Genomic DNA, 22468 nt, shown 5'->3' on the forward strand with positions numbered 1-22468 from the left:
CCAGTGTGTGATGCTCCCCTCCCTGTGTTCATGTGTTCTCATTGTTCAACACCCGCCTATGAGTGAGAACATGCAGTGTTTGATTTTCTGTTCTTGTGTCAGTTTGCTGAGAATGATGGTTTCCAGCTTCATCCATGTCCCTACAAAGGACACAAACTCATCATTTTTTATGGCTGCATGTATTCCATGGTGTATATGTGCCACATTTTCCCTGTCCAGCCTATCATCCATGGGCATTTCAGTTGGTTCCAGGTCTTTGCTGTTGTAAACAGCACTGCAGTAAACATACTTGTGCATGCGTCTTTATAATAGAATGATTTTTTATCCTTTAAATATATACCCAGTAAAGGGATTGCTGGGTCAAATGGAATTTCTATTTCTAGGTCCTTGAGGAATTGCCACACTGCCTTCCACAATGGTTGACCTAATTTACACTCCCACCAACAGTGTAAAAGTATTCCTATTTCTCCACATCCTCTTCAGCATCTGTTGTCTCCAGAATTGCCATTCTAACTGGTGTGAGGTGATATCTCAATGTGGTTTTGATTTGCAGTTGTCTAATGACCAGTGATGAAGAGCATTTTTTCATATGTTTATTGACCTCATATATGTCTTCTTTTGAAAAGTGTCTGTTCATATCCTTTGCCCACTTTTGGATGGTTTTTTTTTTTCTTGTAAATCTGCTTTAGTTCTTTGTAGATTCTGGATATTAGCCCTTTGTCAGATGGGTTGATTGCAAAAATTTTTTCCTATTCTGTTGGTTGTTGGTTCACTCTAATGATTGTTTCTTTTGCTGTGGAAAAGCTCTGAGTTGAATTAGATCCAATTTGTCTATTTTGGCTTTTGTTGCCAATGCTTTTGGTGTTTTAGTCATGAAGTCCTTGCCTATGCGTATGTCCTGAATGGTTTTGCCTAGGTTTTCTTCTAGGGTTTTTATGTTGTAAGGACTTATATTTAAGTCTTTAATCCATCTGGAGTTAATTTTAGTGTAAGGTGTCTGGAAGTGGTCCAGTTTCTGCTTTCTGCACACTGCTAGCCAGTTTTCCCCACACCACTTATTAAACAGGGAATTCTTTCCTCATTGCTTGTTTTTGCCAGGTTTGTCAAAGATCAGGTGGTTGTAGATGTGTGGTGTTGCCTCTGAGGCCTCTGTTCTGTTCCATTGGTCTATATCTGTGTTTTGGTACCAGTACCATGCTGTTTTGATTACTGTAGCCTTGTAGTATAGTTTGAAGTCAGGTAGTATGATGCCTCCAGTTTTGTTCTTTTTGCTTAGAAATGTCTTGGCTATGTGGACTCTCTTTTGGTTCCATATGAAGTTTAAGGTGATTTTTTTCCAGTTCTGTGAAGAGGGTCATAGGTAGCTTGATGGAGATAGCATTCAATCTATAAATTACTTTGAGCAGTATGGTCATTTTCACAATATTGATTCTTCCTAACCATGAGTGTGGAATGTTTCTCCATCTGTTTGTGTCCTCTCTTATTTCCTTGAGAAGTGGTTTGTAGTTCTCCTCGAAGAGGTCCTTTACATCCTTTGTTAGCTGTATTTCTGGGTATTTTATTCTCTTTGTAGCAATTGTGAATGGCAGCTCGTTCTTGATTTGGCTCTCTGTTTGTCTATTATTGGTGTATAGGAATGCTCGTGATTTCTGCACATTGATTTTGTATCCTGAGACTTTAGTGAAGTTGATTCTCAGTTTCAGGAGATTTTGGGCTGAGATGATGGGGTCTTCTAAATATACAATCTTGTCATCTGCCAATAGAGACAATTTGACTTCCTTCTTTCCTAATTGAATCCGCTTTATTTCTTTTTTCTTACCTGATTCCTCTGGCTAGAACTTCCAATACTATATTGAACAGGAATGGTGAGAGAGGGCATCCTTGCCTAGTGCTAGATTTCAAAGGGAATGCTTCCAGTTTTTGCCCATTCAGCATGATATTGGCTGTGGGTTTGTCGTAAATAGCTTTTATTATTTTGAGATACGTTCCATCAATACCTAGTTTATTGAGAGATTTTAGCATAAAGGGCTGTTGAATTTTGTTGAAGGTCTTCTCTGCATCTATTGAAATAATCATGTAGTTTTTGTCTTTGGTTCTGTTTATGTGGTGCATTATGCTTATAGACTTGCATATGTTGAACCAGCCTTGCATCCCCGGGGTGAAGCCTACTTGATCATAATGGATAAGCTTTTTTATGTGCTGTTGCAGTTGGTTTGCCAGTATTTTATTGAAGATTTTTGCATCTATGTTCATCATGGATATTGGCTTGAAGTTTTCTTTTCTTGATTATCTGCTGGGTTTTGGTATCAGGATGATGTTGGTCTCATAAAATGATTTTGGAAGGATTCCTTCTTTTGGTACTGTTTGGAGTAGTTTCAGAAGGAGTGGTACCAGCTCCTCTTTGTATGTCTGGTAGAATTCGGCTGTGAACCCATCTGGACCTGGGCTTTTTTTGGTGGTGAGCTGTTAATTGCTGCCTCAACTTCAGCCCTTGTTATTGGTCTATTCAGGGTTTCACCTTCTTCGTGGTTCAGGCTTGGGAGGAGGCAAGCGTCCAGAAATTTATCCATTTTTTCCAGGTTTACTAGTTTATGTGCATAGAGTTGTTTGTAATAATCTCTAATGTTGGTTTGAATTTCTGTGGAATCTGTGGTGATATCCCCTTTATCATTTTTTATTGCATCTGTTTGATTCTCCTCTGTTTTCTTTTTTATTAATCTGGCTAGTGGTCTGTCTGTTTTGTTGATTTTTTCATAAAACGAGCTCCTGGATTATTAATTTTTTGTGGGTTTTTTGTGTCTATAATTATCTCCTTCAGTTCTGCTATGATATTAGTTATTTCTTGTCTTCTGCTAGCTTTTGAGTTTTTTTGATCTTGCTCCTCTAACTCTTTCAATTTTGATGACAGGGTGTCTATTTTAGATCTTTCCTTGCTTCTCATGTGGGCATTTATTGTTATAAATTTTCCTCTAGACACTGCTTTAAATGTGTCCCAGAGAGTTTGGTACATTGTGTCTTCGTTCTTGTTGGTTTTGAACAATATCTTAGTTTTTGCCTTCGTTTCATTGTTTATCCAGTCAACATTCAAGAGCCACTTGTTCATTTTCCTTGAAGTTGTGCCTCGATAGTGGTGTACTGCCTCGGTAATGGCTGATGTCCTTCCCCCCACAGAGCTGGATTGTCCCTAGTCCAGCTCTGCTTGCTGTGAAACTTTCAATCCAGAGTGTTTCAGATTGCTGGTCTTTGTGGGGTGGGACCCACCGAGCCAGATCACCTGGCTCCCTGTTTCAGCCCCCTCTTTTTCAGTTGAATAGGTGACTCTGTCTCCTAGGTGGTCCAGGCATCAGTTGAAACGGTGCCCAGATTTGTGTGAGTTTTTGTGCGGAGACCTGCTGCACCGGCTGAAATAGCTGTGCTGGAAACTCGTGGCGCTTTTCCGCCCAGGAATCCCCTGGTCTGTGGGCAGTAAAAATTCGTTTGGAAATGCGGTGATCACTCACTCTCTGTGTTGTCTCTGGGAACTGCACTTCAGAGCTGTTTCTATTCGGCCATCTTGGACCGACCAACCTACCTTCCTTCCTTCCTTCCTTCCTTCCTTCCTTCCTTCCTTCCTCCCTTCCTTCCTTCCTCCCTCCCTCTCTCCCTCCCTGCAAATCCTTCCCCCTCCATCCCTCTCTCCCTCCCCCTCCCTCTCCCTCCCTCTCGCACTCACTCGTGCTGTCTCTCTCTCTTTTTTTCTTTCTCTTTCTGTCTCTCTTTCTTTTCTTTTTCACTTTCTTTTTCTTTTTTCTTTCCAAGGTCTTTCTCTGTTTCCCAGGCTGGAGTACAGTGGCGTGATCATGGCTTACTGAAGCCTCAACTTCTTGGGGCTCAAGCATCCCTCTCATTCAGCCTCTCAGGGAGCTGAGGTCATAGGCTTGTGCCAGCATGCCTGGCTCATGTTTTTAAAATATATATTATTTGTAGAGATGATGTCTTTCTGTGTTGTTCAGGCTGGTCTCTTAAGTCCTGGGCTCAAGCAATCCTCCTAACTCTGCCTCCTAAAGTAGTAGGATCACATGCATGAGCTACTGCTGTTGGCTGGTGCTCTTTCTCATTATTAGCCTCTGATTATTCTATTTGTAAGAAAAGATTATCATTGACCACCAGTGCAGAATAATGGTAAACTTCTTTTGTTTCGTTTTTGAATAATGTCAGAGACTGTCATTTTGCAGTGTGTGATGAAGAGTTTGGTCTGATTATTGTTTCATGGGTATTTCCTTTTGCATTTGGTATTCCATGTAGAAATCACCTCAGCAGCTTTGTTCTGAATTTTTGCAAAAGTGTAACCATTTTTGCCAGTTTGGATCAATATCCTACTTGATGATTTAGTTGTATATATAATTAGAAGTGACAATGTGGATAATGAATTTAAACTTGTAGAAGAACTAGGCCTTGGCAATGTATCAATTGACAATGCAGTATGAACTGATCATATTATAAGAAAATAACATATCTTATAGAATTTACTAAATTCATAATCACAACCAAGCAGCCAATACTGTGGAGATCTACCAAGACATATATGGCAGAATGCCACATCTGTATGCTGTCTCATTCCAGTTTAAAATGAATTATGAGAAATATGGATTGGTCATTTTTAGGAGCCAGCTAGTATTTTTAAGCAAATGTGAAGTGAATATAGTAGTAGTATAAATAAACATGAGAATGACAAAGAAATTCAATTAAGCAGGTAAATGGTGCTATTAGCTGGGTTTAAAATAATGAGTAATGATACGTGTTTTAGGTGAGGATTAGTCACATTTGCTAGAGGTAAGAGGGAGTGAGTACATATGCATAATAATTGCTTTAGTGGTAATCTATTTATTTAGTCATGTGTGATGTTAGGAATAATGTGCAGAGGTTAGGCACATTTGAAAAAGTTGAAAAAGTCATCTGAAAGTAGTGGAAAATTTAGAAGAAATTGTGAGAAAGAGTTGCTGCTGATATTGCCCATTTTTCTTTTATATAAAAGCAAAGTTATATAGTCATTTGAGTGGAAGTGATGTGATTTTTGAGGTTTTAGGCAAGTATAAGCTATTTCTGGTTGGTTGTCTTCAAACAGAGTATACAATAAAGCATATAGATTTGATATAACAGATGGTTCTTAGGCATTTACATTCCTTCATGGCACATTAAAAGTACGGTATCACACAGGCCTAAAGATGGGAACAGTAGACATTGGAGACTCCAAAAGTAGGGGGAGGGATGAGGGGAGCCGGGGCCATAAAACTTCCTGGTGGGTACTATCTGGGTGACAGGTTCAATAGAAGCCCAAACCTCAGCATCATGTAATATGCATTTGTAACGAATCTGCACATGTGCCCCCTGAATCTAAAATAAAAATAATTTTTTAAAGGGGAGTAGCAAGAAAGCTATTTTGGTTAATGGAAACAATTTTATGTGGTTGAAGTGACGCTGGACCTAGAGAGGGAAACCTGCATTTGAATCTTTGTTTTGCTTCTTACTAATCACATAATTTTGGTCAAGTCACTTAACCATTGTAAACACCCATTAACTTTATTTATGAAGTGTAAAACTAAAAATCCTGCCTATAGTGGTTGTGGGGATTTAAAGAGATTATATATTTAAAAACTCATTTTAAACAAAGTACATATATTTTCTGTCAAGTTAAAAATGAATAAAACCTATTCGAGACTACTGAATGTGAAACCATGGCTTTGAGACAGGAGTATATATTTCTGGAGCTTAGGCTGTGAAATTAATTTTGGATTCAACTATTTAGTGTAATTTTCTCAAAGGTAAGTCATACATTTTTTCACAAAAAAAGTCTCGATAATGATTTCTTCACAGAAAAGTATAAAATTCTTCAAAAATTCACTAATAGTAATTTATAGAAGAATTTGACAGTGAAAGTTATTTTCACCATTTATATAATACAGTTATATGCATTTTATGACTTATTCCTTGTTAGATGTCATCTGAATTATGCCCATATAATCCTGTCATGGAAAACATTTCCAGTATTATGCCTAGTAATGAGATGGATCTACAACTGGATTTTATATTTACTTCTGTTTATATTGGTAAAATAAAAGGAGCTTCTAAAGGTTGTGTTACAGTAAGTATATTTTCTTTAGTTTTCTTCTAGTTTTGGATCTTGGATAAGGCATTTTCATTTTTTTCTTAGCACAAATGAGAATAGAATTAAGATTTATTTTATATGGGACACTTGGGATATGTTGAAAGTCATTATACTCAATTTGAAATGTGTCTTTAATTCTCCCTTCCTAAAATCCTACCTAATCTGACTACTCTGATGAAAAGCATGTGTGGGAAAAAAAATCACCTGTAGAATTGATAATCTTTGGGTTCTAAAAGTTAGTTGATGATAAAGTAAAAATTTTTTCAAGGTATCGTTTGAAGCATGAAGAAGAAATCTCGTTTTGCTAGTTTAAATGGTTGTAAACTGACTTCTCCAAATTTCTAAATTAAGAATGTTCAGGAACCTAATCCCACTCTATTTTTCTAATTAAAAAAAAATTCTTCCTCTTCTACTGTATATGAAAGTGAGACTGGATTCTACTCAGTTCTGTCTTTCTCGCTCTCTTTCTTTTTGCGGGGTGGGGGGTGGTGGACAGAATCTCACTCTTTTGCCCAGGCTGGAGTGCAGTGGGGCGATCTTAGCTCGCTGCAACCTCTGCCTCCTGGGTTCAAGTGATTCTTGTGCCTCAGCCTCCCGAGTAGCCAGGACAACAAGTGCATGCCACCACACCTGGCTAATTTTTGTATTTTTGGTAGAGATTGGGTTTCACCATGTTCGCCAAGCTCGTCTCAAACTTTTGGCCTCAAGTGATTCACCTGCCACAGCCTCCCAAAATGCTGGGATTACAGGCATGAGCCACTGCGCCCAGCCAGTTCTCTATATTTTCTTACCATTTATACTTTTAAAAATCCTAATATCCTTTAAAGCTTCTTTGATATACTGACTCTTCCAGGAAACTTTCCCTGATCCCTCCTTGTCAGACAGAATTAACTTTTTTCTTTGCTGTATACTTACAACACTTCATTTGTACTTCTGAGATTTACTCTGTGTTTTATAATTACTTATGTTCTTGTCTAAACCTCTCCATTAGCCTTTAAGCATCTTACGGTAAAGAGCAACAGTTTTAGTTCCTTTTATACCTTCCATAAATGTTTCAACTCTAAGTAGGCACTTAAGTGTTTGTTGAAGTGACTGTGTCAGATTTAGTAACTTAGGCATTTTTATATCAGTTTCATTAATATTTCAATGTATTAGGGATAAGACAGAGCTTATTAAAATGCTAAGATATGGTTTCTGCTTTCAAGGAACTTTTAATCTAATGGAAGAGACACGTGAATATTTACATTATGGTAAAATGTAAAACAGAAGTATGTACAAGGAGGGCGCATATGGCAATAGGTATCTATCAGTGTCTGGAGGAATCAGGAAAGGCTTCACAGAGAAGAGAGCACATGAATAAGACATAAAGTACCTGTTGTTTACTTGGTAGCCATGCAGACATAAACCTAATCCCAAATTCCGGGAACTGCAAATAATGGTAGTTTGTGATGTAGTCAACATTGCTTTGAAAGCTCAAGAATGATTTAATTTAAAATTATTATTTTTTGGCCACTGGTTTTCACTGATTTTGGCATGTCTGGTGTGATTTTACAATTCTTTTTCTTTAAGGAATTTTTTTCATTTTTCAGGATTTTCTCTCCTATTTTACTTTATTGTTTTAAATTCAGGTTTACCCAGTTGTTTCTGTTGAGTTCTTTGTAATGGCAAAAAGTCAGTTAACCTGATTATATGCCAGTAATGATTAGCCAGGGGGGAAAAATACAATATAAATATTCAACAATGGAATTTCTGTTAAGATAACACTTATATTATTACACAGTCAGATGGGCATGTTATGCTCAAAACCGACATTAAGCAAAAAACCACAAACAAATTAGTAAAGGAACAATGTTACAGACACATATATCTTGCTTAGAGACAGCTGCCACTCACTATATAGTATATATAGTTGCATATTCATCATATATATATATATATATGTTAAAACAAAGGGATATTATATAATATGTACTATTTTATACCTTACCATAGTTTCATTCATTTAATTCCTTTACTTATTTTGGGATATTTGATTGTCTTTAAAAATTTTTAATTGTTGGTCATTTCAGTTGTCTCAATATTTTACTATTACAAATAGTAGGGGACTGCAAGTATTCAATAAGTGTTGTAAAGTGGTCCTAAAAATTAATTGTCAGAAGTCCTGGGCAGGGCAATCAGACAAGAGAAAGAAATAAAGTACGTTCATATTGAAAGAGAGGAAGTCAAACTATTCCTGTTTGCAGATGACATGATTCGATGTCTGGATTCTCTCTCTATATTTACATATATTATATATAAATTTTCTAGATATAGGATCTCAGTCCAAAAGCTCCTTCAGCTGATAAACAACTTCAGCAAAGTTTCAGGATACAAAATCAAAGTATAAAAATTACTAGAACTCCTATATACCAACAGTAGCAAAGTCAAGAGCCAAATCAGAAATGCAGTTCCATTCACAACTGCCACAAAATGAATAAAATACCTATGAATATAGCTAAGCAGGGAGGCGAAAGATCTCTACCATGAGAACTGCAAAGCACTGTTTAAAGAAATCAGACGACACAAACAAATGCAAAAACATTGCATGTTCATGGATAGGAAGAATCAACAGAATTAAGATGGCCATCCTGCCCAAAGTAGTTTGTAGATTCAATGCCATTCCTATCAAATTACTGATGATATTCTTCACAGAAATAGAAAAAAATTCATATGGAATCAGGAAAAAAAAAAAAAAAAAAGAGGCCGATTGCCAAGGCAATCCTAAGCAAAAGGAACAAAGCTGGAGGTATCATGTTACCTGACTTCAGACTGTACTGTAGGGCTATAGTAACCAAAACAGTATGATACTGGTACAAAAACAGACACACAGGTCAATGGAACAGAATAGAGAGTCTGGAAATAAGGCTGCACACCTATGACTATCTGATCTTTGACAAAGCTGACGAAAACAAGCAATGGGGAAAGGACTCACTATTCAATAAATGGTTCTAGGATAACTGGCTAGCCATATTCAGAATACTGAAGCTGGACCCCTTCCTTATACCATACACAAAAATCAACTCAAGATGGATTAGAGACTTAAGCGCAAAACCCAAAACTATAAAATCCCTGTAAGACAACCTAAGCAGTACCATTCTGAATATAGGCACGGGCAAAGATTTCATGACGAGGATGTCAAAATCACAACCAAAACAAAAATTGACAAATGGGATCTAGATAAACTAAGGAACTTCTGCATAGCAAAATAAACTATCAACAGAGTAAACAACCTACAGAATGGGAGAAAATATTTGCAAACTAGGCATCTGATGAAGTTCTAATATCTAGCATCTATAAGGAACTTAAATTCACAGGAAAAAATAAACCATTAGAAAGTGGATAAGGCACATGAGCAGACACTTTTCCAAAGAAGACATACATGTGGCCAACAAGCATATGAAAAAAGCTCAGTATTACTGATCATTAGAGAAATCCAAATCAAAACCACAATGAGATACCATCTCACACCAGTCAGAATGGCCACTATTAAAATGTCAATAACAGATGCTGGCAAAGTTGTAGAGAAAAGGAAGGACTTATATACTGTTGGTGGGAGTGTAAATTAGTTCAGTCATTGTGGAAAGTAATGTGGTGATTCCTCAAAGAACTAAAAACAGAATTACCATTCAACCCAGCGATCCCATTACTGGTATGACACCTAGACAAATACAAGTCATTCTACCACAAAGACATATGCATGTGAATTGCAGTACTATTCATAATAGCAAACACATAGAATCAACCTAAATGCCCATCAATGACAAATTGGATAAAGAAAATGTATTGCATATATGCCATGTACTACGCAGGTATAAAAGAACGAGATCTTGTCTTTTGGGGAAATGTGATGGAGCTGGAGGCCATTATCCTCATCAAACTAACCTAGGAACAGATAACCAAGTACCACATATTCTCAATTATGAGAATAACTGAGAATAAATAAAAGAATTTAAAAAAGGTATTCTTTTTGAGAATTCTTTTCTTTTTTGGTGGGTAAAGATATTAGAGAATTAAATTCATTTATTCTTCATATATTCAGTGACTACTACCTACTATATGTTAAACATTATTGTAGACATTAGAGATACTGTTCTCACTTATGATAGTTACAATTTAGCTGAATTGAAAAATAGTTATGGCTGGAAGTTATTACATAAACTAGAGCCATATTCCTATAGTTGGACCTTAAATTATTTTTTTTAGTGTAGCAAATGCTGCAGTAAATGTAAACATTTCCTTCTTAAAAATCTTTGTCGATAGTGCCAGAAATTAAGTAATACTATATTCAGAGAACTGTACTAGCTATTGTAAGAAATTATAAAATATCTCTTATTATCAGCTTTATTCTTAATTTTAAACAAAGTTGGTATGATTTCAGAGAACCAGGTTTACCTTATTGCCATGAATTTTTAATTATTTTTTTATCCAGGGGTTAAGTCTGCTGGGAGGGAGCAGGGTTATAACTCTGGAGAGGTAACATGCTGGCCTCGTCATTACTCAGTGGTATAAATGAATATCAGCTCCTTGCCAAGTAGAAAAGTTTGGTGGCTCCTGAGCACTTCATGGGGGAGGGTGAGATAATAATGTAGTGAGGAGAGGTGGGGGGCATACAGATGTACTACTTCTATTTTGTAATTTGGAAGTCATGGCGGTACAGACTCTAAAAAGCAAACACCCCTTCTGTTTATTTTTTAGAAGCAATGATTTACATTTGCCAAAATATATTTTATTGGTTTAAAGACCCTGTGAAACATGCCAGAAAGGGTTTGGAAAGGGACAAATAGACATTAAATATGGTGGCAATTATGTGAACGTAATGATAATATTTAATTTAATTTAATTTAATGATAATATTTAATTAAACTACATAACATTCTTGATCAGATGCTAGTGTCTAATGATAACAGCTCTCCTTGATTCAGGGTCTTACTAAAGCTGAAAGAAGTTCAGTAAGTTATCTAAGTTTACATGCTTATAACTTGTGTAAAGTGGTAGAGACAATAGAGGCAGGGTTTTAACTCCAAGCTCAGCTTTTAGCTAATTATGTTCTGTTACCTCACATTTTGCTTTAGTGGCTGACTTACCTACCCTATGGAATATAGGGCTTTATATTTGTGAAAGTACAATATAAAATAATTTTTAAATTGAAAAATAAATGGAGTCAAAGTAAACCTGTGGATTCACCAAACATTGTATGATACTTTTACGGAGCTCACGTACCAAGAACATTTTGATTTTGTTATGTGCTCACAGACTATATCCTACTCGATCAATAAAATGTATTAACAACAAAACTTAACCAAAGAATAAATAAATAGGTACAAATTCATTTGACATTAATGGAAAAGCAAATTTCAAAGCAAAAGTCTGTTTTAGACAGTACATGTAAGATTTACAGGTGCTCCACAACCCTATTATAAAAGTCAGATATATACAAAAGATACCTAGAGAAAATTAGTGTCCTGGGACAGAAGGAGCAGAAAGAGCAAGAACCTCAGTCAGAAGGGAATTCATAACATGAAACAAAGGAAGAGGAATGCTGGGAATGAAGATGTTGGTGGTACCCATCTAAAAGTCATCCAGGGAAGGGAATGTTCTGGCTTAGGGACTTACTTTATGTTATTTGGACAGGTGTATCACTGTTGTGAATCAAGTTGGATCTATGACTTTTGTAGCCATTTCATATTACACAAGTGATTTTTCTAGTTCTGCTTTTATGTGGTAAAAGCAAATTTTAAATTATAATTGGTAGTTTTTGTACAGAAACAGAATGTTCAAACCAGGTGGGAAACAAGCCTTCTGACAATTTTAATTTCTCATTATAAATAATATAATATGTTGATGGGTGTAGAGGCTCACACCTGTAATCCCAGCACTTTGGGAGGCTGAGGCAGGTGGGTCACGAGGTCAAGAGTTCAAGACCAGCCTGGCCAATAATGGTGAAACCCCATCTCTACTAAAAATACAGAAATTAGCCAGACGTGGTGGCACGTGCCTGTAGTCCCAGCTACTTGGAGGCTGAGGCAGAAGAATCACTTGTACCTTGGAGGCAGAGGTTGTGCCACTGCACTCCAGCCTGGTGACAGAGCGAGACTCCTCCAAAAAAATTAAAAAAAATATATAATATGTTGGCATTTGGTTTGCTCAGTAGTTTCTTGTGAGTTTGGTTATTAGTGTGAGTTCATCACTAAGGGGATCATCGTCAGCTGTTGAGTCAGCAAAGCCAAAAATCAAATCCTGTTATCTGGGATATTTATATTTACCAGAGTTGCTGTTACTTAGAGGTCTCTTGGCAGTTTCTTCTGGGCTTTGTCTTAGCCTTTCAATTTTCAGAAAACATTTTTGAAAAATATATTTAATAGTCTTGCTGGTTTTTGTAAATGAGCATATTGGGAATTAAGTTACTTAACATGGGGTTCTTAAAATTTCTGTAAAACTAAGTCTTCGTAGTGAAATATTTTATTGGTTTATTGACAAAAAGGCTTGAGCACTTATAGTGTAGACTTTGAATATCAACTTGTGAATTGAAAAATTAATTTGAATGGTAACACATTTTGAGTGTTAACTCATTGTTTGCCTTTTAATTTTTTCTTCAGATCACAACAAAATATATTAAGATCCCATTTCAAGGTAAGTTATCATTCTCTTATGACCTTACCTTTTTACTGTAGTTTTGAGTATAAATTTAAATAAAATTAAGTTTAATAATTAATAACCTTAATATTTTTTAGCAATTCCAAATGGAGTAAAAATGTTTTATAATAGACTTGTTCTGTGAATAGTATGCTGTTGTTTTAATGACTATAAATCAAACAATATTAAAGGATTCATGGCAATTTCTTGGGATTAACAGATATACAGTTTTGATAGCAAGAATATTTTGGTATATATAAAAATGAATAACAATCGTAACTATAAGGAAAGAAGCATAAGGAAAATGTTTAATATTGCACACAAACGTGTAAAATGTTTTTGCATAGAGCGTAAGAGAATTTTATACAATTGCGTGTCTGAGTAAGGGAGAGTAGACTGGAAAACGTACCTGCAGCTTATAGACACTAGCACCATTTTCTCATTCTCTTCCCAACTGAAAACATTTCCAAATAAATTATGACACTAAAAAAACCTATAAATAGTAGAGATTAATCTTTTTATGTAATGAATTATAAAAAGAACAAGGAAGAAAAACACACAAATGGCACAGATAGATATTAGAGAAGAAGCAGCTTCTGTTCCAAGATTGGAGATGCTATCAAAGTAGCTTTTTAGTTGGATTAGTTGGATTTAGTTGGATTCCACAGATATTTTATGCACAGAATCCGAAACTATGTTATGATAATTGTTCTAATAATTTGAATACTTATTATATCTTAATTAAGTAGTACGAATATAAAAGGCACAGAATAAGTATACTGATAATCCTAAATAGGAAATATTAATAAATTATTAAGGCATAATATAATATTTCTTCTTTAGAAGAAACAAACAAAATCATGTGATTTTGAAAGGGGATGACAATTTCAGAAAAGATAGCACTATAATTTATGGTTCAAGACCTGGGTAACAAAGAGAGCTACCTCTCAAATTCTTGTGATACAAACATCAAAAATGATATTTTAGATTTTCATGGTTAATATTTATAATATTGCTTTCTTATTTTATAATTTTTCTTTCACATATAATTTTTAAAAGACAAATTTCATTAGAAATTGTGGAAAAATACTCTCTTCAGTGGTAATAGGTTTTTAATTTTATAATGGAAGAAGAAAATATTAGTCTTCTTCCTCAAATTCTGTCCAAGTTCCCATATGCAAAATCTTTTTAAAACAAGGCATGCCTATAAAGGCTTTTGTAGGTGGGAACCTGAGGGTCTAACTGTTTCCTTTTTCTCTATGCATCTGGGGAAAAATTGATTTATCCATATTTATATTAGGTATTATGTCTGGTTGTTAGTAACAGTGGCATAAAGAAAATATTTTATTTTTCCTTCACATAGAAGAAATCTAGAGGTAATCTCGAATTGATATGATGTTTTCTTGGTCATCAGGGACACATGACCCTGACACATGAGTTGCATTTTTCTATTCTGTCATTCCTGACACATGACTTGCATCCTTAAGCTTGTCTCATGGCCATTATTGTAGCTCATACTCCATCATCATGTTGGTACAGTAGACAGAAAGCAGTAGGAAGGGGAAAACCATAAACAGAGCACATGCTACCAATCTCTTACCGTTTTGAGGAGCCTTCTGGATATACATGCTACCTAACCTTTTCTGCTTATATTTTATTAGCTAACTAGTCATGGCCAGACACCCCTTTCTAAAGGAAGCTAAGAAATAGTGTTTTCAAAACTATATATCTTGCTTCCCTCAGTAAAATTAGGGTTCTGTTGCTAAGGAAGAAGAAGAAATGGAAAAGTGGGGAGGCATTTCCCACTTTTAGTATCTGCTATACACCTGTAACAGAATAAACCATATATTGGGGGCAAACTTGGTAACGAGGTATAAATTTTTCTCATGATGGTGTTAAGTTCCTTTTTTAAAAAGATAATATTTTAAAGCTGTCTACCTAAAGAAAATTTAGCTTTCATTCCAAACACCTAGAACAATTAGATTAGTAACATTTGTGTAGATTTTACTGAAATATATCAAATGTACTTGCAGGACTGTGAGATTCATGAGAAAGAAATGCTGAGTAGTATTCTGAGGGCTCTCGTTCTGGTTTTAATTTAAGCAGTTAGTCTGTGCTGCCAGTTTTACTGACAGTTTTCAGAATGGAAGAGTTATAGTTTGAATAGAATGACTGGCTTGGGAACATTAAGATGACTGGTAAATTACCTGAGTACTCATCATGGAAAGATTTTCATATTTTAATGTTCATATGAATCATGGGGTGGAGTGGGCTGTTAAACTGAGATTACTGATTGAGTAGATGTAAGGTGGGGCCTGATACTCTGTATTTCTAACAGTCTTCCAGATGATGCTGATGCTAAAGTCACAGGCTCAGCTTAGACTACACTTTGAGTAGCAAAGTTCCAGGAAATAATGCTGGGAGGAATACTAAGAGGTTTGTTTCAAATAGGTGCCCATCTTGGGTTTATGCTTGACTGATATTTGTATTCCTGGTTCAGTTGCTTGCTGTTTTGAAGTGGAACTAGGTGGCCTTCAGGACTTCTTTAAATCAGTGTTTTTATGTTTCTTTGAATTGAAGAGTAAAAGTCCTCAGAGGAGATTCCTTTAGCTCCCTAAAAGGGAGAAAGACTAATAATGTAGAATGATTATCTAGAGGTTTTAAGAAATAAAACCTGGAAGATTTTTAAAAGATATATATCCTTAGACCATTCAGAATCTCATAATATTCTTGAGACTCTTTTGGTAGTGGCTTGTGTGTATAGTGGAATGCAAATACTTTAGGAGAAGAAAGATGGGCAGAAATTGACCTATGATAGCACTTGGAGTCTTGGTTTATAGTATTGACCAAGCTAGAAAAGAGGGAAATGTATAATTTTCTGAGTTATACTATGCTTAGTTTTCTGCACTGATAGACTTTCTCCCCCCCTTTTGCTAATGATGTCGGAATTCCTGGAGAGAATTCTCTCTGGACAGAGTTTTTATGTTATGAATATTTAATCTCAAATTTTCCCTCTCTGGATATAACTGAAATCATATAGTGAGAGAGATTAAATCTCTATTTAATTGTCATTTAATAATTATTTAGCCTTTCCTGATTGTAATGTGATTTGTTTTTAAAATGCTTAGGGCATTTTAGCTAAGGTTAGCAAAATGCATTGGAAATATGTTTTTGAAAAAACTTCTATATAATTCCTTTTTCAAAAGTAGTGTATGAAGAAGTATCATATAATGTTTAAGTGGTGTATTCTTAAATGGATGCATTTTTTAAACTGTTACCTTTTATTTGTTTCAGTGTCCCTGAATGAGATTTCATTGCTAGTGGATACCACACATTTAAAGCGGTTTGGGTTATGGAAAAGTAAGGATGATGGTCATAGTAAAAGGAGCCATGCTATTCTTTTCTTCTGGGTCTCTTCGGATTATCTTCAAGAGATTCAGACCCAATTAGAACACTCTGCATTAAGCCAGCAATGTGAGTGTAATGATTTCTAAATTTCAGGATAACTTGAAACATCCTATAAATAGTTTTTCTCCAAAATAACTTAATAGAATGTTATTTCAGTGACTTGAAATTAATTTAATTTAGTTAAAATAATTTTACTCCTTAATTTTAGGGTAGATTATTTAATTCACATAATTTCTCCTTCTAGTTGTATTCAACCAATAGAAATTCTCATCTAAAATAAAAAAGAATAACTTAAAAACTTAAATGTTGTTCACCTTGAAAATAATAAGCTCTTTAAAAAAAAAAAAAAGAATGCCTTAACTTTTAGTCATTTGTCATCTTTGACTACCTTCCCTCCTTTCTTTCTTTTCATTTGAGACAGTCTTAATCTCTTGCCTGGGCTACAGTGCAGTGGCATGTTCATAGCTCGCTACAACCTCAAACCCCTGGGCTCATGTGATGTTCCCACCTCAGCCTCCAAGTAGCTGGAACTACGGGGGCACAGCGCCATGCCTGGCAATTTCTGTTCTCTTTTTCTTTTTCTTTTTTTTTTTAAACTTTATTATTATCCTTTAAGTTCTAGGGTACATGTGCAGAATGTGCAGGTTTGTTACATAGTTATACACGTGCCATGGTGGTTTGCTGCATCCATCACCCCATCATCTACATTAGGTATTTCTCCTAATGCTATCCCTTCCCTATACCCCCCAGCCCCCAACAGGCCCCGGTGTGTAATGTTCCCTTTCCTGTGTCCATGTGTTCTCATTGTTCAACTCCCACTTGTGAGTGAGAACACACAGTGTTTGGTTTTCTGTTCTTGTGTTAGTTTGCTGAGAATGATGGTTTCCAGCTTCATCAATGTCCCTGCAAGGGTCATGAACTCATCCTTTTTTATGGCTGCATAAAAAAGCTTGGTGTCTATTACATGGTGTATATGTGCCACATTTTCTTTAGCCAGTCTATCATAGATGGGCATTTGGGTTGGTTCCAAGTCTTTGCTATTATGAACAGTGTCACAAAAAACGTATGTGTGCATGTGTCTTTATAGTAGAATGATTTATATTACTTTGGGTATATACCCAGTAATGGTATTGCTGGGTCAAATGATATTTCTGGTTCTACATACTTGAGGAATTGCCACACTGTCTTCCACAATGGTTGAACTAACTTACACTCCCACCAACAGTGTAAAAGCATTCTTATTTCTCCACATCCTCTCCAGCATCTGTTGTTTCCTTACTTTGTAATGATCGCCGTTCTATGAGATAGTATCTCATAAAATGTGCTTTAGATTTGCATTTTTCTAATGACCACTGATGATGAGGGTTTTTTCATGTTTGTTGGCTCAATAAATGTCTTCCTTTGAGAAGTGTCTGTTCATATCTTTTGCCCACTTTTTGATGGTGTTGTTTTTTCTTGTAAATTTGTTTAAATTCTTTGTAGATTCTGGATATTAGCCCTTCGTCAGATGGATAGATTGCAAACATTTTCTCCCATTCTGTAAGTTGCCTGTTCACTCTGATGATAGTTTCTTTTGCTGTGCAGAAGCTCTTTAGTTTAATTAGGTCCCATTTGTCAATTTTGACTTTTGTTGCCATTGCTTTTGGTGTTTTAGTCATGAAGTCTTTGCCCTTGCCTATGTACTGATTGGTATTGCCTAGGCTTTCTTCTAGGGTTTTTATGATTTTAGGTCTTAAATTTAAGTCTTTAATCTATCTTGAGTTAATTTTTGTATAATGTGTAAGGAAGGAAGCCAGTTTCAGCTTTCTGTATATGTCCAGCCAATTTTCCCAACACCATTTATTGAATAGGGCATCCTTTCCCCATTGCTTATTTTTGTCAGGTTTGTCAAAGATCAGATGGTTGTAGATTTGCGGTGTTATTTCTGAGGCCTCTGTTCTGTTCCATCGGTCTATATCTCTGTTTTGGTACCAGGACCATGCTGTTTTGGTTACTGTAGCCTTGTAGTATAGTTTGAAGTCAGGTTGTATGATACCTCCCACTTTGTTCTTTTTGCTTAGGATTGTCTTGGCCTTGCAGGCTCTTTTTTGGTTCCATATGAAATTTAAAGTAGTTTTTTCCAATTTTGTGAAGAAAGTAGATGGTAGCTTGATGGGGATAGCATTGAATCTGTAAATTACTTTGGGCAGTATGGTCCTGTCCCTTCCTGTCCCTTCCTGTTCTGACCCTTCCCGTCCCTTCCCATTCCGGCCCTTCCTGTCCCATCCATTCCCATCCCTTCCCTTCCTGTCCCATCCTGTCCCATCCCGTCCTGTCCCTTCTTTGTAGAGATGGGCTCTCAATATGTTCCTCAGGCTGGTCTCAAACTCCTGGCTTTGAGCTATCCTCCTGCCTCGGCCTTCCAAAGTTTTAGTATTATAGATGTGAGCCACTGTGCCTGGCCAACTACCTTTGTTATGAGTTTCTTGCCTTTGATAGTTTCTTGCTATAATTAACTGTGGCAGAATTAGCAGCAAAGTTAAATAAAATATAGAAGTCTTTGCCTTCAGCCTTTTAGTTTCTAATAAGTGAAATTCAGTTTACTCATATATCGTTCCTTTAAGATTGGGTTGAATACTTTTCCATATTCACCTGTAACACTTATCTACATAATATACATCTGGAGATGTTTTTCAACTTTGTTTAGTCTCCAACTCCTAAAGGAGTCAGGTTTAGAACTGTATCAATCAAATTAGTAAGGTTCTTTTTTACCGGTTTGATCTATCCTTTTCCTACTCTCCTGCACAGTAAAGATGTTAAGCAGTGAACTAAATTTTATAACTTTAAAATTTGTTACTTTCCTGTCCTAATTACTTCTAGCAGGAAAATTCATGATTAAATAGCAGAGAAGGTGGGAAAAGTAGAAATAGCCATTTATCAGCCTTATGTGGGGAGAGAATGTCTTTTGAGATCACCATTGAAATGACTGAGGAGAAAATGCAGAAGGTGTTTAATTGGAATACTTTCCTAGTTGATAGAGTTGATTCATAAAGGAGGCTAGAGAAAAATAATTATCACTTAATTATTCATTCACTTATACATTCATTAACAAATGTTTTCTATGACTTACTAAATGCCAGGCACTGGAGGTACAGCATCAGTACTATTGTGACATTTTAGTGCAGTAGAGCAGGAGTCCACCAATTGTGAGTTTTGGCTCTGGGTTACTAATGGCCTATTTTTGGGATATTAATTTGCCTTGATTAATACCTAAAATAGAAAATTCTTTGGGTTATATTCCAACCTTACTACTATTAATAATTAAATTATTTTATTATAATCCTCTTGAAGAATAATATTATTGATAGAAATTATTTTTTCCTTTTGCAGCAAAGTCTAGTGAATTCATTTTCCTTGAACTACACAATCCTGTTTCACAAAGAGAAGAATTGAAGTTGAAAGATATTATGATGGAAATAAGTACCATCAGTGGAGAATTAGAGCTCTCTTATCCACTGTCTTGGGTTCAGGCATTTCCTTTGTTTCAGAACCTCTCTTCAAAAGAAAGTTCTTTTATTCATTATTACTGTGCTTCAACTTGTTCTTTCCCTGCTGGTTCTGCTGTTGCTGAAGAAATGAAGCTGAATCCAGTATCTCAGGTCAGCACATCATTAATAGAATTAGCAGAGAAGGGGGTGATTCAGAAAACATTTATTCATTGGTATTAGGCTACTTTCCAATGCTACGTTTTGTGAAAAGGGCACAGGAACCAACCCAAAAGAATTCCCAGTGCCAAAGCTGAAACAATTTGTTAAACAAAATCAGTAATGACAGCATGGGATTATAACCAAATAAAAAATTCAAATAAAAAGCTATGAGTCTATGTTGATATAAATAGATAACTGAGTTAGGAAATGGATGAATAAATAATATGTGATGGTTAAGGGACAATTATTTTTCAGAAAAAAATCCAATTAATAAATGAAAAGGAATAAGGGAAACATAAAACCATCAGTACAAAACTATATTTATGATGATTGCAGTCAAACTCCACTGACAGATGCTAAATTGAGTGAAAATTTAAGTAGAAACAAAATGTATACATAATGTCAGACTGTAGCCTAAAATATGTACTAATTACAAAAAGTAGTAACTTCTGCAGTGGAGAAACCTTGTAGATATCACTTTAACCAAGTTATCAAAATGGACATCACCAGTAATAAGACCTACTGACATAACACATCCCTTCATATCATGCACTGAGAAGGTACCACATGACTTCTGTGGTCTTTTTTCCAATAATATGTAATCTCAATATAATTATGAGAAAAATGAGACAAATCCAGTTACAAAATAATTGACCAGTACTCTTTAGAAGTATCAAGGGCATGAAAAAGAAGGAAAGACTAAGGAATTGTAGGATCCTGTAACAGAAAAAGGATATTAATGGAAAAACTAGTGAAGTCAGAATAAAGTCTGTAGCTTAGTTAATGGTATTATACCAATGTTAATTTTTTAGTTTTGGCCATTGTATTATGGTTGTAAATGATAAGATTAGGGGAATTTGGGCAAGTCTGATTTTTTTGCAACTCTTCTGTAAGTCTAAAATTATCTTGAAAACAGTAAGTTTAAAACGCTATGTTTATTTTTATAGGAGGTTGGTAATATACATGTAGCTTATATATCTCTGCCAGTAGTTCTAGAAAGAAAATTTATTAAGCTATGGCATACTCATATACACACATGTGCACATGAATTTGACCTGGGGCTAATCTTTTATTCAAAAGGCCTATAGAAAGCCACATTGGTGTTAAAGTATGAGACTTCATCTCTTTCTTTATGCATAATATTGTAAAAATTTTGCATTCTAATTATATTGTATATATAAATTTATAGATTTTCCATTTAATAATGGAATTACATTATTATAAATGTAGCCTCTTAATTTGTAATTTTATGTCTTCCTATTACCTTTTTTGATTGTTTTGAACTGCAAAATTGTTATATTCGTCTTTAATTCTGTAGTTCATATCTATGTATAGTACTTCAAGTTAATTTTTGACCATTGTTCATATAATATCTTTTGATCACAAGTATTATTTTGGTTTGGTTATATCTATAGAAAATCTAAAAATATAGCTATAACTCATAGGGATATTTAAAGTCACATTTTTTCTAACAAGTCTAGGTTTTGACTTTGTTCTTTTGAAAGTTAGGATATTTTAAACCCTTTTCCTTGCCACTTTCTATCAGCCCTCAAATACAGATGCAGCCAAGCCTACTTACACCTTCCTTCAGAAGCAAAGCAGTGGTTGCTACTCCCTTTCTATTACATCCAATCCAGATGAAGAATGGCGAGAAGTCAGGCACACTGGACCTGTCCAGAAGTATGTACTGTCATAGCTTGTTTGTAGTAGATAGGCGTATTAGTAATTTTTATTCATGTTGCTGCTTTTTAGTAGTTTACCTTTTGAAATGTTTTAAGTTTTACTTTCATGCTGGTAGTTAATAATGGACATAGGTTTTTTTAAAGGAAATTATGAGGAAGTTAAAAAATTTATCAAGAGAAAAATAGGTGCCATTTTTCTTACCTTTATGTCAGTAAGACATAAATGGCAGCCAAAGTGTCATATTTGGTAAGATTAAAGTGTTCATTGAAAATATTTGAATAGCAATGTATGATTTTAAAAATCCTACATTCCTTATCTGAACATATGATAGGGAAAATGAAATTGCTTACTAAAGTATGCTTCGATTTAAGGTACTTGGGAGTTTGTTACAAGTTCCCTTTCAGAAATTGCTTGTTTGTTCATATTTCATCTATGTCTTCTCATGATGCTAAGGCAGAATATAGAGTCTGTGTATTTAATGGGTGATTGCTGTACCTCCATGTGATTCTATTTCTTTGTTTTGAAAAAAAGACACTTGAAAGAATAGGACAGGAAAATAGCCAATAAGATAGAAACTATCATATTAGCACTTTAAATTTACAGTTTTCTTTTTTGATTTAGGTGCCATGATACTAAAATTAAATCAGTGTCGATGACTCTTATCCTCCTGAACCTTTCTGATGCAAGAAGTACATATATATACCTTCATTACTGACTACATTTGTTCATTGAGTACTGCTTTACCTATTCCAAGATTATAGCCAGGAATTCACAACTAGTCTTATTTCTAAGCTTTAAGAGAGAATGCCAGCAGAAAGACGACTAATTAGCTGACCTCTCTTCTCTACTACTTTCTGGTTGTGGTAAAATTCTT

General features: G+C 35.2%; 1 protein-coding gene across 9 annotated transcripts in view; it reads left to right on the forward strand.

The window, feature by feature from the left end:
* Nucleotides 1-22468, forward strand: part of SENP7 (SUMO specific peptidase 7) — a 189669-nt gene that overhangs the window by 150167 nt on the left and 17034 nt on the right. For all 9 annotated transcript variants that reach the window (XM_032299249.1, XM_032299247.1, XM_032299248.1 and 6 more), the window contains 5 exons: nucleotides 5975-6121; nucleotides 12781-12814; nucleotides 16112-16291; nucleotides 19595-19863; nucleotides 21458-21591. In XM_032299249.1, the coding sequence (XP_032155140.1) occupies nucleotides 5975-6121; nucleotides 12781-12814; nucleotides 16112-16291; nucleotides 19595-19863; nucleotides 21458-21591 (764 nt within the window). The remainder of the gene's footprint in view (nucleotides 1-5974; nucleotides 6122-12780; nucleotides 12815-16111; nucleotides 16292-19594; nucleotides 19864-21457; nucleotides 21592-22468) is intronic.

This window comes from Sapajus apella, unplaced genomic scaffold, assembly GCF_009761245.1.
Source record: "Sapajus apella isolate SASKATOON/1434 unplaced genomic scaffold, GSC_monkey_1.0 scaffold40, whole genome shotgun sequence".
NCBI lineage: Eukaryota > Metazoa > Chordata > Mammalia > Primates > Cebidae > Sapajus > Sapajus apella.